Raw genomic sequence first — 16,566 nt, 5'->3', positions numbered from 1 at the left:
TTAGTAGGCCTCAAGTGAATCTTTGCTGACATTTAAGGTTTATGACATTTCCTTCACGTTCATTCTTGACTGGAAGGCATAAATGGCTGACAGTAAAGAGCAATTAATAATTTTCCAAGTAAAACATTTTCAGGGGCTTCTGCCTTTATTGCTCCCCAGATGAGAATACAGCCTGTTTCTTATGTGTTCCAAAGATGATTTCCCTATCAGCTTTTTTGGTCAGTTAACAAAAAAAAAAAAAAAGAAAAAAGAAAAAAAAAAGTTACACTTTTCTGAATTCTGCAAGATTGACAGAAGGGGAATATTTGAAAGTCTACTTTGTTACTTGGTAGGTGTCGTATTTGCTCTTTATTTGACAGTTACCTAGACTTTAAAAAAAAATGAAGCAGGTTTTTTTTTTTTTTAATGCCAGTTTGTATTATTTTCTAGGCAAGTGCTACCTCTGCCATCCAGCAGGGTGAAATATTGGCGAGAATAAACTGTCTTCATCATTATTGTTTTCTTTTGCAAAATAGGCGAGTGTTGTGTATAAAAGAAGTTGAAATCCTGGGCCTTATGTGTGTAGACTGGCAATGTCCATTTGAAGATTTTGTATTTCCTCCTAGTGTCAGTGAAAATGTGCTAAAAATTTCAGTTAAGGTAAGAAAACATGTCATACCTTTAGAGCTAAGAATTCATTGCTTTCAGACTGTTTTGCAGTTAACTGCACAAAATGTTTGAAGGATTAGTGTTATTACTACTATATGCTGAGACATAAAGAAAGATGTAATCAATTTATTTGTATAACTGTACTTTATTTTCTGGCAGTCTTGATTGCATAGAGTGAAATATCAGTCTGCCCACCCAAATAATTAAGATTCTGATATGCTGATATTTCCTTTTTCATAGAATTAAGCATTAGTAAATAGGAGAGTTTTTTTTTAACTTCATATGGACACCCATGTTGCTATAATCTTAGATATTTCTGGAAAGATTCTCTCTTTTTAGGTTTTTAGAAGATTATTAAGTGATTTGATAAAAATAAATGTATCCAAAATTCCCATGTTTGTAATATTTGGCATTTATGGAATGCTTATATAATTTAAGTGTGTAATAATACTTTTATGTCTTTTCTCCCATCATTTTGTAAGGAAGAACTTTTATTTTAATTACATAGTAATTTGTAAAAGTGATACTCCATCTTTTGCGTAGTTCTTAGACTCAAGTACTTAACTTTCTTTGAAATATGTTTGTTACATTATATATATTATAAATTTGTTTTCATGCCTTTAAAAAACTATTGTTATTCTAAATATGGTAATTTCTTTAGTGTATTTGTTTTCCCTAAACAATAATGTTATTTCTATTAGTGAAACTATCTACAAAACGTTTACTGTGAAATTTAGTAGCCAGAAGAACATTTACTGTGAAATTTAATAGCTATAGATGTGAGTACTGGTACCTTTTAATTTATGTTTACTTATCTTTTCATGGAAATTTACAAATAAAAGGAAATACCATGTTACCCTGCCATTTTGTATTTCAGCATTACTGCATTGTAGAGTGCCAAAATTTAACGAATGTCTTGGTGTATGAAATACAGTTTTCAAACTAGGAAAGACTATGTCACTGTGCATATATTTTACAGTTTCCTCAGTTATCACTTTTTCTTTCACATCAATGGTGAGAATTGACTCAATGTATTTTACATTATACAGAAATTTTATGTATCAGCCAAAAAAATGAGGGAAGTGTTTTTTTGATTTGTCAGATGTGATGAGTTACCAAGTGGTGTTTCTGTAGGCTATTTATCATAGCCTGCAGAAAGCCATTATTTTATACAGATAGATGTATGTTCATCCAATTTTATAAATTCTAACAACTCATATATGGAAATACTGTCCTTGTTCTAAGATGATTTATTTCATGTCTTACTTGAATATGTGTATTTGGTTAGTCTACTTGTTTTAAAATAGAGTTGACGTTTAAGTATACAATTAAAAGTTAGGATTTTTTTTTTTTCCTCAGAATAATTTCTTTTCTGTCATTGTTTCTTTTGAAACAGGAACAGGGTCTGTTCCACAAAAAAGACAGTGCCAGTCAAGGCTGTGTTCGAAAAGTTTACCTGAAAGACACCACCACAGCAGAGGTAAACAATTTAAAGAGCACACCTGCATTTTTTTTTTTTTTTAGCTGAAATACCTTTTTAAAAGCCTCTTATAATGAATGCCATTATTTCTCCCAAAGCTCTCCCAATTATAACTATGGATGGATATATAAACTTAATATACTGTGGACTCAGTCGGGTGCAAGGGTCTTATTTTTATTTGACATATCTGGACTCTATCCTTGGTCCTTAGCTATTGGTCCTGTTTGGAGAGCTTCAGCCCTTGCTTTCATACCTTTCCCTTCAATTAAATGAGCCTATACTTGTCTTTACAAATCATAATAAGTATTTTACTTTACAGAGAGCACGCAATGCCATTGAGGATGCACAGTCAACGAGACAGCAGCAAAAATTGATGAAGCAGTCATCAGTGAGACTTCTCAGACCCCAAATGCCATCCTAATCACAGATCCCAGGCGCTACAACAGGGGAAAAAACAATCACTGGTCTTGTCTATAAATCACTCTGCTTTATCTTGCTAAAGACAATTTTTCAAGCAATCCTTTAGTTTTATTTTTCTAGAATAACTAGTGTTGGGTTTTCTAGTTTTTTCACCTTTTGGTTTTTACTCTAATTTTGTAACCATGTATATGTTAGCAGGTCCAATTCTATGCCACCACCCAAATGGGTCAGACCCTTGAAGAAACATCACTTCAAACTCAGAATGAAATTTTCATTAATATTAAAATTGTGAAGCAAAGGTCAGTAGGCTTATATTTAATTAAAGCCTTACTGAAGAATAAGAAAGGAGCTTAGGATGACTAGTGTTCTTTGAAAGGTTTTTTTATTTTTGTTTTTTTTTTTGAGACCGAGTCTTGCTCTGTCACCCAGGCTGGAGTGGTGCGATCTTGGCTCACTGCAGTCTCTGCCTCCTATGTTCAAGCAGTTCTCCTGCCTCAGCCTCCTGAGTAGCTAGGATTACAGGTGCACGCCACCACGCCCGGGTAATTTTTTTTGTATTTTTAGTAGAGATGGGTTTCACCATGTTGGTCAGTCTGGTGTCGAACTCCTGACCTTGTGATCCGCCTGCCTCGGCCTCCCAAAGTGCTGGAATTACAGGCATGAGCCACCACAGCTGGCTAAAAGGCTTTAGGCCATGGACAAATGTTGGACCCTGACATTTTGTGTAAGAGTGATTTGTTCAATAATTGAACTGATTTAACAGTTTTTTGTAAGCCAGGTAATTGAATGAAGAAAAGCCACTAAAGGGAGAAATGACATGTTTCCTATTTTCTTTTCATGCAAACACTGTTTTTCCCCCGAGTAAAGCGTATTTTACTTTGGTGCTTACTTTTCCTCCTTGCACTCTAATAAAAAAATGTGGACAATCAAACCTCAAAATATCTACACTCTGCCCTCAGTAATGTAGCATTTATAAAAATTTGGAAGCTATTTACATGCTCTTTCAAGATGAGCTTATATGACACAATTATTTGCTGATACATGAAAATATTGCACCCTAAGTTTCTCAAGACTCTGAAATATGTAAAATTCAGTATTTTTATATTCCCAGAAATTGTTTCTTACAGGTTGAAAGACTTAAGGGCATCACAAATTAACATTTACTCCTAATGCACACCTAGAATGTACTTTAAATACTTATTAAGAAGAATGAAAATTCTTTGGTTGTTTTATATATAAATAAGGCCTATATAATGACACTGTGTTCCTTGAGGGAGCAGGCCCTGTGAGAATCAATTCAGTACAGTATTTTTTTTGTCCTTTCTCCATCCTTGATCAGAGATAAACTATTAAAACTTTAAAAAACACTCAAAAATATTTAAGGTTTTTGGTTGAACCTTTAGATTTGCTCATAATGTTTAACATAACAACATTTATTTCAAATTACTGAATTCATGAAGATGTGGACGCACTTGGTTTGCTCTATTTTTGTTTATGTATGGTAGTGGTTCTGTCATCATCATTCATGTTTTTTAAGGCCTGGTCATAAAACTTTAAATTTTACTGGTGTTACTTGATGTATATTCTAAAAAGAGAATGCAGTAACTAATGCCCTAAATGTTTGATCTCTGTTTGTCATTACTTTTTCAAAATTATTTTTTTTCTGTAAAGTATAATATATAAAACTTTTTGCTTAAATTGAATTTCTATATTAGTGGTTAATTGCAGTTTGTTAAAGGGATCATTATCAGCAATTTCATAGCAAGTGTTCTAGTATTTTGTGTTTTTAAAACAGAATTAGGAATTTGAGATATCTGATTATATTTTTCATATGAATCACAGCTGTTGACAATGTCCTATATATTTAAGAAATTATATCATACTGATACTATTTGTAACATTTTTATTTGATTTAATCTCCAGGGACAGAAATGATTCATTGGTAAAGTGTAATAATGTGTTTTTTTAAAATGATTTGAGAGTCAATTACTTGCATATGAGAGAAATAAAACATTTGGCACATTGTTTACAGGTGTGAAAACTTTGTGGTTTTTGTGTTATTCAAGTAACATTTGCTTTATTTTTTTGTCTTTCCCTTTTCCTTTTCCAATCCAATAATAGTGAGAAGTTATATTAATAGTTATGGAGGACTTTACCAGATACTAGTCAGATAAGCTTTTTCTCAGGGGTACTGAGCCCCTTTATCACACTGGAGATCTGTGGCACAGACCTCCAATACTGGGGGATTACAGAGAATGCGGTTGACCTAGGGGCCCAGCTGCACTTTGGAATCCATTGTGGTATTTGCATTGAGTCCATGCCTTCCGTAGTTTCTCTCAGCAGCTGGCTGAGTATGGCAATTATATTAAGACACACTTAGTCTAGAAATTCTAGGAGACACAGAACTCCTCTGACAGCTGACTCTGGCTTGAAGACTCCAGTGGCCTTGCAGAGCCTTTCTGAGACTGCATAGAAGTCTGGGATGGTCTACCATACTGCTCTCTTTCTCTTCTCCTCCCTCTTGCACATGGGGCTCAGACTACAAGTTTGGAAGGCTCACCCAGTGCTGGATTATCCAGTAGGAAGAATAAGTTTATGCTGAGGGCTGTAGCAAAGCAGGGGCATTAAAAAAAGAGAAAAAACAAAAGCAAACAAAAAAATGTACCCAAGCTTTGTAAGAAAAATTCCATACAGGGTGGACTTCCTTCTATGTGTTTTCTGATTTAGTATTGTTTTTGTTTTGAATTATGCAGGAAGGAGGACACTACCATCTTTTTGGTGCTTTGGGTTTCTAAGTATGTTGATCTGGTGCTGCCTGGATATCTATTTTTAACAAAGTTCCTTGTGTGTTTCTAATGTATAGCCAGGACTAAAAATTAATGCTCTGGACTTAAAATGATCAAATTCTTAAAGGGCTCTACAGATCTCAATGCCAGTTAATATTAAGTTGCAATTATTGCCAGAGCTAAAAGAATCATCTTTTCATTGGGGAGAAAAACCAAAAATTCTTAGAGGATAGAAGATTGCTCATAATGGGGTCATTTGTCTTCTGGGGACAAGCCCTTATGGTTGAGAATCACTGCCAGAATGACCATGAGTACTGACGAAAGTGGGTTCTGTGCCATGTGTGTCGGCTCTAAGAAGAAGCCTAATGTAAATGACGAGTTAATGGGTGCAGCACACCAACATGGCACATGTATACATATGTAACAAACCTGCGCGTTATGCACATGTACCCTAGAACTTGAAGTATAATAATCATAATAATAATACTAAAAAGAAGACAGGATATGGAGATGTAATCTCTCAGGAGGTTTTTTTTTTTTTTTTAATCAGACTCACTGGAGGAGAGGGAGCACGTTTCTCTTGGTAATTGTGCCACTAGTGGGAAAATTGAGGCTTACTCTTGAAGTCATGCTTGAAAGGATCTTCAGTTATAAGTACGTATCATTCAAACAGTCAACTGTGGGTCTCTTTGAGGTGAAAAAGTCTTCAGAAAGACTTCTGTTTTGTTTTTACAAACCACAGGCCCATAGTTCCTTATTCAAAATTCAAAAATTCAAAAAGCTCTAAAAACCAAAAGATTTTGCAAAAATTTGAAACAAAGACATTTGGCAGCAAAATCTGAACTGAACTGACATGAGGCTATTCATGGTCTTTTCTTTGGTGTAAATAATTTGGCTGGAGCAAAAGTACTTTATTTGGTTATGGGGTACTGCTGCAGATTTCTCTGGAGGCATACAAGCTGTATGTGCTATATGAACCATATTGTCTTTCTTTTTTCTTTTCTTTTTTTTTTTTTTTCTTAGAGACGTCTCACTGTTGCCCAGGCTGGAGTGGCGCAATCTCGGCTCGCTGCAACCTCTGCCTCCCAGGTTCAAGCGATTCTCCTGCCTCAGCCTCCTGCGTAGCTGGGACTATAGGCACACACCACCATGCCTGGCTCATTTTTGTATTTTTAGTAGAGACAGGGTTTCACCACGTTGGCCAGGCTAGTCTCGAATTCCTGACCTCGTAATCTGCCCACCTCAGCCTCCCAAAGTGCTGGGATGACAGGCGTGAGCCACCACACCCAGCCCATATTCCCTTCTTAAATGTGAAGTCCTGTATTCTGAAACACATCTAGCCCAAGGGTTTTAGGTAAGAGATTGTGGAGCTGTATACCTTCAAAATTCTCAGTTTATTAAATTTGCTTCTTAAATTTTAGAAAAAATCATAGACTATAGGAGAAACTCTAAGAAACCACAGAATTTTCTTCCCTCTCAGACCATACCAATGTTTCATTTTACAGTTAGTGCTGGCAAATTGTTTTGATAAAGGTTTCAGAGTAATTGGTGTCAACATATATGTTGCCACATGATTGTGTATCACAAGGATGACACTTGAGAACAAGTATGAAACGTAAGCACATCAAAATGATTTTTATCCCTTTTGTACGTTATATATCTGCTGGATGAAAATATTTTAAACACTGACTTCTAGTGGGGAAAAAATTACAATAATAGTGAAATATATATACCAACATGGTCCTCAATCCACTAAGATTGTAACAACACTACAAAGAAGATTCAATTCTTTAGCATTCTTTTAAACTTGAAGAAAAATCAAGCAACTTCCCCAGAGAGTAACTACAGTACCTCAAGTGGTTTAGATACCTTGATAAATGATTTTCACTAAGAGTAATTTCAGTTCTTGATATTTGGATTTTGTTTGTTTTTGTAGAAAACATTTACCTTATGATACCAGTTTTTCTCTTCACCCACTTTTCTCTTTTGCCATCATTTTAAGTCTTCCTTCTCTATGCATCATTTTATCTTTTCTTCTTATGGTACCTCTTTAAATATTAAGTTATCTTTGTTAAGTGGATATTATACTATTGCTTGGCAAACTACAACCCACAGGCCAACTCATCTGTTCTTAACAAAGTTTTATTGAAACAACCACACCCATTTATTTGCATTGGTTATGGCTGGTTTTGCACTACAGTGGCAGAGTTGGGTAATTGTGACAAAGACAATATGGCCAGCAAAGCCTAAACAATTTACTATCAGACCCTTTACAGAAAAGTTCATTGATCCCTATGTTATATCATATAATTGATCTTACAGTGGGACAAACAGATATCAAATGACTTACCGAAGGCCCTGTGGTGAGATAGGAACTGAAATTAGGATCCAACATCACCAACATTCCTATCTCTACTTCTTCCTGAAAACAAGGACATTGGTGTTGAATGAATGTAGCCACTGTTGGCCTCTTGGATTTCTTCTAGAACCTTATACCCTTAACCCCAAATTTTATCTGTTTTCTCCCTATCTATGTTTTACACCTAACTATGATACGGCATTTCGCACAGTAACACCCAAATCTAAGCCAGCCCTTAGTTAAACATTTTTTTCCTGGAGAATTCTTACATATGGTATAATATTACTGTGACAGTTGACTAGCATATGTAGCTTTTGAGGTGTACAAATAAGGAAATAAAAACTTTGGACATGAGACATAAAACTTGCGTCTATTCTACAGCACAATCAGAACTAAAAATCAAATGCATGGGGTTCTACCATAAACCATTATAGAGTTCTACTGATATCAGGAGTAGAAAAACCATACCCAAGATACATACTTTGTCATAACTGGCTAGGGACTTGCCAAAGTAGAAATGATATTTTTGAGCATGGCACATGACATTATAGAGTAGTAATGTAACAAATGAGCAGGTGTTCAAAGATTGCAATTTGAATGGAAGCTATAAAATTTTAGCTTCACCAGAGGATGCTGCTGCAAATTAGTTAAGCAAGCACTTATTGATGGTTTAAATTAAGCAGCCACTCTGGAACAGGGCACATTTCCTTTCCCTGTGGAGTACTGTTAGAGAGGCTTAACCTACTTTGACACTTCTGATCAAATCTTCCCATTTCATTCCATTCACAGTGATTCATGCTCTCAAAAATAGTAAAAACGAAAAAAAAAAAAAAATAGGGCATGAACTAGAAGATTAACAGCGTTCTTAACTTTTTCAATAAAGATTTCTTGGACTATGCAGTCGGTTGAATAAGCTATCACTGTGTTACGGAGGTAGGTAGTAGGTTTTTTTTTTCTTTATGCCTAGATAAGGGAATCATACTCCTGAAAAATTCTGGAATAGTTGTAAGGTCTATAGGACATTTGAATATATCTGGAATTATTGGCAGCAGGAAACAACTGCTTTCTTGTGAAAAAGATTCCCATGGTTAAAACTGAGAGACCTGGAAAGCACTCCTTTTGAGTTGGCCTCAAATGAACAGAATAGAAATCTTGCATGACTATTATTACAATCCAGATGGTAAATGGATACCATTGAAAACACTGTTTAGTGAAGGCCATAAAGACTGAGTACCCATGACTTAGACTGGTGAATAAGAATATATTTCCCACACTACCTAAAATTAATGCTCAATTGCCATTGAATTATTTGCAACTCTTTCAGAAGCACTAATGATGCTTATTTTGTGTGGAATGGATTAATTTTAATCATTTTTTTGGCAAAAATAATTCACTTGGGGGCCTTGGTTTTAGTTGTACTTATTCATAGAAAAGTTAATGGTTGGGAGATCCTTACATTCAGCATAGATCTATTCTTGTGACTTCCATCCATTGAGCCCAAATCCTTAGGGCTATCGGAATAAGAATGGCTCTTTCTGTATATGGAAGCCCAGCTATGGGAGCACTTACCTAGCAGAATTGAAGGCTGGCCTCATGTCCTATCATTTATCCAGCAAGCATGTAAGTTTTATTTTCAAGTTCTCCTCTTATTCTACCTAAACCATCCCTAATGAGACAAAACTTCAAGTCATCCCATAATCCTGGTGGTACTCCTGAAACAAACAAGTTCAACCATGTTCCCCGTAGGATATGGTGCACTGACCTGCAGGAATGTACCAGGAATCGACTAAGGCAGATTAGTGCTTTGACAATTCCGTATTTTCTACTGCTTTTCTAACAGTAGTAAGTATCCCAGCCTATTAAAGCAATTACTTATGTAAGGTAACATTTCCCCATTATTGTAATTTATTTATCTTGTAACTTTTACTTATTTAAGAATATTGTTGAGTTATTCTTTTCACCACTTTTGCTAACCATAAGGGTACATTTATATGGTACTGTAGATTTAAAAATCCCTTTACTTCTCTTGGCCTCAGTTTCTTCATTTGAAAATAAGACCTTGGGACCAGACCTGCCTTTTTCACAGAAGGAGCTGAAGACAGGCCTCATGTCCTAAGGATCCCTTTAGATTTTACAAATATTGATAAAACGACCAGTTATAGAATTGTTATTTTGAAAAGGTGAGATGTATTGCTTGCAGTTTTTTCCTCTTTCTCACAATATTCCTAAAGATACTAAATGTGTATTCTTAATCATTAGTGAGTTTCTTTTTTAAAATCACAGAACCTTTAACAACACTACCACTAACACAATCCGAAGAGAAAGTGTGGGAGATTGTTGCTAGTCTTTGCATGGAGAAAAGTCTGGATATGGAGACTATAGATAACTGAGTCCCAGAAGAGAGCCCCCGAAAGAACTGTGGGCAAGAATGGCTGAGTTGGGAGCCAGATCATTGCTGTGAAAATGGGATCCTGCTCTTCCTTCTCAGATGCACACCCTCAGCAGCACCTTTTAGTTGTCTAAGGACCAGTGCTGTGTGAGGTGCGTGGATCACACCATGCGCGACCTGGGCTCTTCATAAGGCATCACCCATTCAGAAGACTTCTCTGCAGGTCAGCCCTGTCATCTGAAATGTGTTGGAATCACTGCTTTGGATAATGGAAAGCAGATGTTAACTATTTGGATTAGTTAATTTGCATGGATTAAATTACAAAATCAGAGAAAGGTCATTTTAACTAACATACTAAAGAGCTTTACAGTTTGTAAATCCATACTTAATCTTGTTACATCTTAATAGCAAGCCCATATGGCAGGTCGCAATATTTCCATTTTGTAGATGAAGAAACATGTTTGTAGAAGTAATTTACCCAAGTTCATATAGGTAGGAAGTGTAGTCTCAGGAACTGGTTGAAATCACGTTCCTTTTCTATCGCACTATGCCACCACTTTGTAAGTACACCAGCCTGCAGAAATGGACCACTTTCAAGCTCAAGGAAGCAAGATAGATAAAATTATAACTAACATGGATGCAGCTCTGAATGATTTTGATTCTAGTTATACATGCATGCAGATGTATTCCTTATTCTTTTGATCTCCTTCTTGTTTGAGGAAATGAAAAGACATTCTGTGGTTCCTTGTGGCTTGGACTTCTCAGAGTTACCATCCTTCTTTCATAGGAATGCTTCATAGTCCCTGGGCTTTTATATCACCTGGTCTTTTCTCATATTAAGGTTAGTACATATATTTTCACAGACTAAATACAGGTTCCTCATGTGCCACTAAACCAGTGATCTGGCTAAAGCATTGAATCCCAGTTGGGATGAACTTATGCTCACCTTTGTCTTTTAGACTGTTACCAATCAAAGGTAGGTTTACACCATGTTATATCCATTAGCATATTTCAGATGCAAGTAACCAAAAACTCTCACGTAATTAGCTTAACCAATAAAGGGATTTATTATCCAACATATTGAAAAGTGACATAACAAGACATAGATGACTTCCTGTTTTATGAATTCATCAGCACAACACTACCATCCAAGAAGGCAGCATCTTTCCATCTTTCTGGTTTTGCCATCCTCAGCTTGGTGGCTACCTCATAGTCTCTGAATGGCCATGACAGTTTCAGACAGAACATTTTGAAAACAATGAACTTGCAGAAGAAAAGCTTAACTCTGCCACTTTTTTTTTTTTTTCCTTCAAGAGCCAGGAAACATTTCCCAGAAGTCTCCAGTGGACCTCCCTTCAAATTTCATTCTTCAGAATTGGAAACACATCTTCTACATCTATCACTGGTAAGGCAAATGGTATTGCCAGGAATGACAGAGAAATTAAGATTTACCCCTGAATTACATGAGACAGGAGTGGAAATCCAAACAAAAATCAGGTAGTTTCCAGTAATAAAATAAGGCAGAATAGCTACTAGGTGAACATCCAAAGAACACGGCCCACCGCAATTAGCTTCAGCCATTTTCAGAAATTCACATTCATGTACTTGCATCTACTAGGGAACATTGGACTGTTTCCTCTGATTTACTATCAGCTTGGTCATAATCAGTAATAGAGATCCGGGATTTCCAGTCAAGATGGCATTATCCTTTGGGTCCTTCACTGTGGTTCAAACATAAAGTAATGGTAGATGAACATAAAGTATAAAAATAAAAAAGACTCATTAATGCCCCCAAACAGGAAAACCATTTGTATGAAACAGAAATGGGAGAAAAACGATTAATGACAATATGGAAGACTAAATATCTAAAAGCATTCCTCCTAAAAAGCACCTAGAAATACTAGATGAAATATAATATTCTCTGAAATAAATAGCTGAGCTCAAAGAATATAAGAAAATTCCCTCTAGGGCAAAGTGTAAAGGGAGGTTAAAATTAGATCAGTGAACATACGAGGGGATATTACTGCAGCCCAGAATGATGAAGGTTTGCCAATTTTATTAAACACTTTTATTAATCTCAAGGCTTGGGATTTAATATCCAGGAGATTAGGTCTTGGACCCTTGTAAGTTGAAAAGTAGGAACTTAGAAACCCACATAAAATCTATACCCTCCTTTAAGATAAAATGATAGACAAGAAAAAATATTCCCACTGGCATAGGGAAATTACAAAGAAAGTTGTTTTGGCCTGGGTTCTGAATGAAAATAAAGTTCTCCCTTGAGAATGTGTAATCATTGCCTCTAACACATGGGTTTGCAAATTGAATCAATTCCTATGTGGTCCTGGAGCATCCAAGCAAATGAATTAACATTAAAAGAATCTGGAGACAGCCTGGGAATCTGACAAAAGCAAAATCAAACATCTTAGTGGTGATAAACCCTCAAAACAGGTTATACATGCCTCCCACTGTTTACCCTCATGGAAGATGAGGAAACAAGTCATCTCGAGCAACAGTCAGCAGATTTAAAACTGTTAGAATTATATTGCCAAGAAATTCAGGTAAGAACTACCCAATAAAAATATTAAATATGTATGATTAAGAAGAAGAATTAAAGACATGGCACTATATAAAAAAGAAGAGACAGATTTCGATAAGAACTAAGTTGGTTTTTTAGAAATTAAAAAATCATTAAAATAAAAAGTCAAGGCCAGGTACAGTGGCTCATACCTGTAATCCCAGCACTTTGGGAGGCTGAGGTGGGTGGATCATGAGGTCAAGAGATGGAGATCATCCTAACCAACATGGTGAAACCCCATCTCTACTAAAAATGCAAAAATTTGCCAGGCGTGGTGGTGGGTGCCTGTAATCCCAGCTACTCGGGAGGCTGAGGCAGGAGAATCGCTTGAATCTGGGAGATGGAGGCTGCAGTGAGTCGAGATCGTGCCACTGCACTCCAGCCTGGGAGACAGAGTTAGACTCCATCTCAAAAAAAAAAAAAAAAAAAAAAAAAAAAAGTCAATGGACAGCCACAAAGTACGTTAGACATAGCTGAAGAAAGGATTAATGGACTAGAACAATACAACTGATCAATACATTTCCTGGAACACAGCACAGACAGAGATGGAAATATGAAAGAGAAGTTAAGTGGCATGAAGGATGCTAGATGAGTGTATCGAACGTACTCTAATCCAAGTCCTATAAGAATAGAGAAAAAGGCTGACTTGATTCAGAAAGACAGGACTTGATAGATGCAAGAAACAAAATGAACCCAGAACAGAATAAATAAAAACAAATTTAAACCTAAGAGACACTGGATTGAAACTATCGCATAGCAATCACAAAGAGAAAAGCTGAAAAACAACTAAAAAGAACAGAGAGATTACTGACAAAGGATCAACAATTACACTGAGAGAAGAGTTCATAACAATAGCATCCGGGGAATAACAGGATATCTACAAATCGTTGAGAGAAAACCAGCTGTCTATATAGTTGTCTTTAATCAGCTAAATTATCATTCAAGAATGAAGGTTAATTAATCCTATTTTCATAATAAAAAAGAGAAAGTTTTCCACCCTCAAATTCTTTCTTTAAAAACTACTTCGGGATGTCCTTCAGGAAATAGAACTCAGAAAGAAGGAATGAAATATAGAAATCAATGGCACCAAAGAAATTGGTAAACTGTAGAGTTAAAACATACAGTAACAACAAGCGTGTACAGGAGGAAGTTCATCAAAACTTTGCAAGACATTTTTAAAGAAAATTATAAAATTACATTGAAACAAAGTTTAAATTTTCTTAAATATACAGAAAGTTATATAATGTTCATGAATGGCAAGACTCATTAAAAAGTAATCATATTCAAATTTATCTATAAATTCAATGCAATTTTAGTCAACATCCTATTAACATTTTTCATGGACCTTGACAGGCTATTTCAAAAATTCATGTGAAAGACGAAAAGGCCAAGAATTATCAAATAACTTTAAGAAAAAAGATCAAGTGTAGGATATATTTTGCCCTCCCAGATTTTAAAATTTACTAAAAAAACTGTCGTAAGTGAAACAATGTGATATTTTCAGAGAAAGAGATTAGAAGATAAATGGAACAAAACAGAGTAATGACAGACCCATGAATATATGGAAATATATAATAACAAGAATAGTAACTATGGCTTACATGGTTTCTGCTATGTAAGTTTTAGGCATTGTTCTAAGCACTTTACATATTTTAATTCATTTATCCTTAAAAGTGACATTAAGTTTCAGTTAAGCATAGCTGTATTGTTCATAATAGGCAAACGTATGTATATTAACATATAAGGGGATAAATAAATTGTAGTATATACATACAATTGGGTATTATTCAGCTATGAAAAACAACAAAGTACTACATGCTATAAGATAGATGAATCTCCAGGGCATTATGCTGAGTGAAAGAAGCCATAATCAAAAGGTCACACCTTATATGATTCCTTTTATATGAAATATCCAAAATAGGCAAACTATAGAGACAAAGAGCAGATGAGTGGTTGCTAGGGGCTGGGAGAGAGGGGGTGATTCCTTAAAAGATGGGGTGTTTGCATGTTCTCACTTATAAGTGGGAGCTGAACAATAAGAACACATGGATACAGGGAGGGGAACAACACACACTGGGGCCTGTTGCGGGAGGGCAGGGATGGGGAGAGTATTAGAGAAAAGAGCTAATGCGTGTTGGACTTAATACCGGAACCTGAAAAAAAAAAAAAGAAAGAAAGAGAAGAAAGCAAGGCAATGATTACCATAAAAAAAAGTTATGGGGTGTTCTTTTAGGATGAAAAAGTTGTGGAACTAGAGAGAGGCAGTGGTTGCACAGCATTGTGAATGCACTAAATACTGCTGAATTGTGTATTTTTAAATGGTTACTTGTTAATGTGAATTTTACACCTCAATGAAAAAATTTGCAGTCAGCAAGGATAGACAAATATTGCTCAGGAAATTAATTTATTCGTATGACAAAAAGTTGGATTTCTGTCTCGTAATACACACTAAAATAAAATACCAGGTATATTAAAGACCTACATGCAAAGCAATTCTTTAAAATTTACAGAAGGGAATATAAGAGAATACTCTTATACTCTTGAGAAGCTAGAACTTTCTATGAGAGAAAAGGCCATTAAAAAGTTAAATGACAAGCCACAAACCTTGAGGGAATATTTGCAACCAATACAACAGCCAAATGGTTATTATCTGGAATATATGAAGACCTCCTTTAACTCAATATGAAAAAACAACCCAATAGAAAAACGGGCAAATGCAATCAACAGACAACTCACAGAATAGGAACATTGGAAATGACTCATTGACATGTCCTGTTACATCTGTCAGATTGGCACACAAATGGAAGTTTGAGAACAGCTGATGTTTCACAGGATGCGGTGATACGCCCACGGGAAAACCCTGCTGATGGGATGGAGAATCACTTCAGAAACCAAGTTGGCAAGCCCTACCCCGGCTGAACAGAGACGTACAAACACAGCAGTTCCACTGCAGACACCCAACCTAGGGAACTCTCATGCAGTCTAAGCAAAAAGAGAAATAAGCATATGAGGATGTTCACTGCAACACTTAAATAAAATTTAAAAATGTGGAGATGGTCCATCAACAGCAGGTTTTAAAACATGCAAAAGAATATGAAAATAGCAGCTGTACGAAATGAACTCTCAGATTTTGAGTGAAAAGAACAAGTTGCAAAAGGATATAGATCATGTAATGTGAGCACATAATACATTATATATGCTCACTCTAGAAAAACGATTATTTCTGGGACGAGAGGGTGAGAGAAGGAATGGGGTAGGAGAAGAATGGGCTTTAGTTATAAATTTGGAGGCCAGGAGTGGTGGCTCATGCCTGTAATCCCAGCACTTTGGGAGGCTGAGGTGGGAGAGGACCACTTGAGGCCAGGAGATGGAGACCAGCCTGGGCAACGCGGGAGACCACCATCTCTACGAAAAATACAAAAATCAGCCGGGCATGGTGGCACATGCCTGTAGTCCTAGCTACTCAGCAGGCTGAGGTGGGAAGATTGCTTGAACCTAGGAGTTCCAGCCTGCAGCCTGGATGACACAGCAACACCCTTGCTCAAAAAACAAAAAACACCAACAAAAAGATTTTGTACATTTGCTGTACATGAAGCATTTTATATTTAAAACAAAGGAAGGAAGGGAGGGAGGAAGGGAGGAAGGGAGAGAGGGAGAAGGAGAGGGAGGGAGCGGGGAGGAAGGGAGGAAGGGAAGAAGAGAGGGAGGGAGTGGGGAGGAAGGGAGGAAGGGAGGGAAGGAGGGAGGGAGACGAGAGGCCTCATTCATGGTCAGGACAGTGTTTGAAGAGCTTTGTCAGCGCAGCCTGGTTGTTGGAACGTTTCTTCTCTTCCACAGCTGCGCCGATCCCAAAATGCAGAGAGGGTGTCTCTCACAGGCCAGAGTCCCGCAGATCTCTGAGGGACTGAT

The 16,566-nt window shown here is 36.4% G+C and overlaps 1 protein-coding gene across 5 annotated transcripts in view; it reads left to right on the top strand.

Annotated features, from left to right (window-relative positions):
• The window catches only part of VPS13C (vacuolar protein sorting 13 homolog C), a 190,352-nt gene extending 185,777 nt beyond the window's left edge, over positions 1-4,575 (top strand). For all 5 annotated transcript variants that reach the window (XM_050797231.1, XM_050797228.1, XM_050797226.1 and 2 more), the window contains 3 exons: positions 516-639; positions 2,045-2,128; positions 2,448-4,575. In XM_050797231.1, coding sequence (XP_050653188.1) covers positions 516-639; positions 2,045-2,128; positions 2,448-2,549 — 310 coding nt within the window. In that variant the 3' untranslated portion in view covers positions 2,550-4,575. The remainder of the gene's footprint in view (positions 1-515; positions 640-2,044; positions 2,129-2,447) is intronic.
• The last annotated feature ends 11,991 nt before the right edge of the window (positions 4,576-16,566 follow it).

This window comes from Macaca thibetana, chromosome 7 (genome assembly GCF_024542745.1).
Source record: "Macaca thibetana thibetana isolate TM-01 chromosome 7, ASM2454274v1, whole genome shotgun sequence".
Lineage (NCBI taxonomy): Eukaryota > Metazoa > Chordata > Mammalia > Primates > Cercopithecidae > Macaca > Macaca thibetana.
Note: the sequence above shows the minus strand (reverse complement) of the source record. Positions and strands in the feature narration are given on the sequence as shown.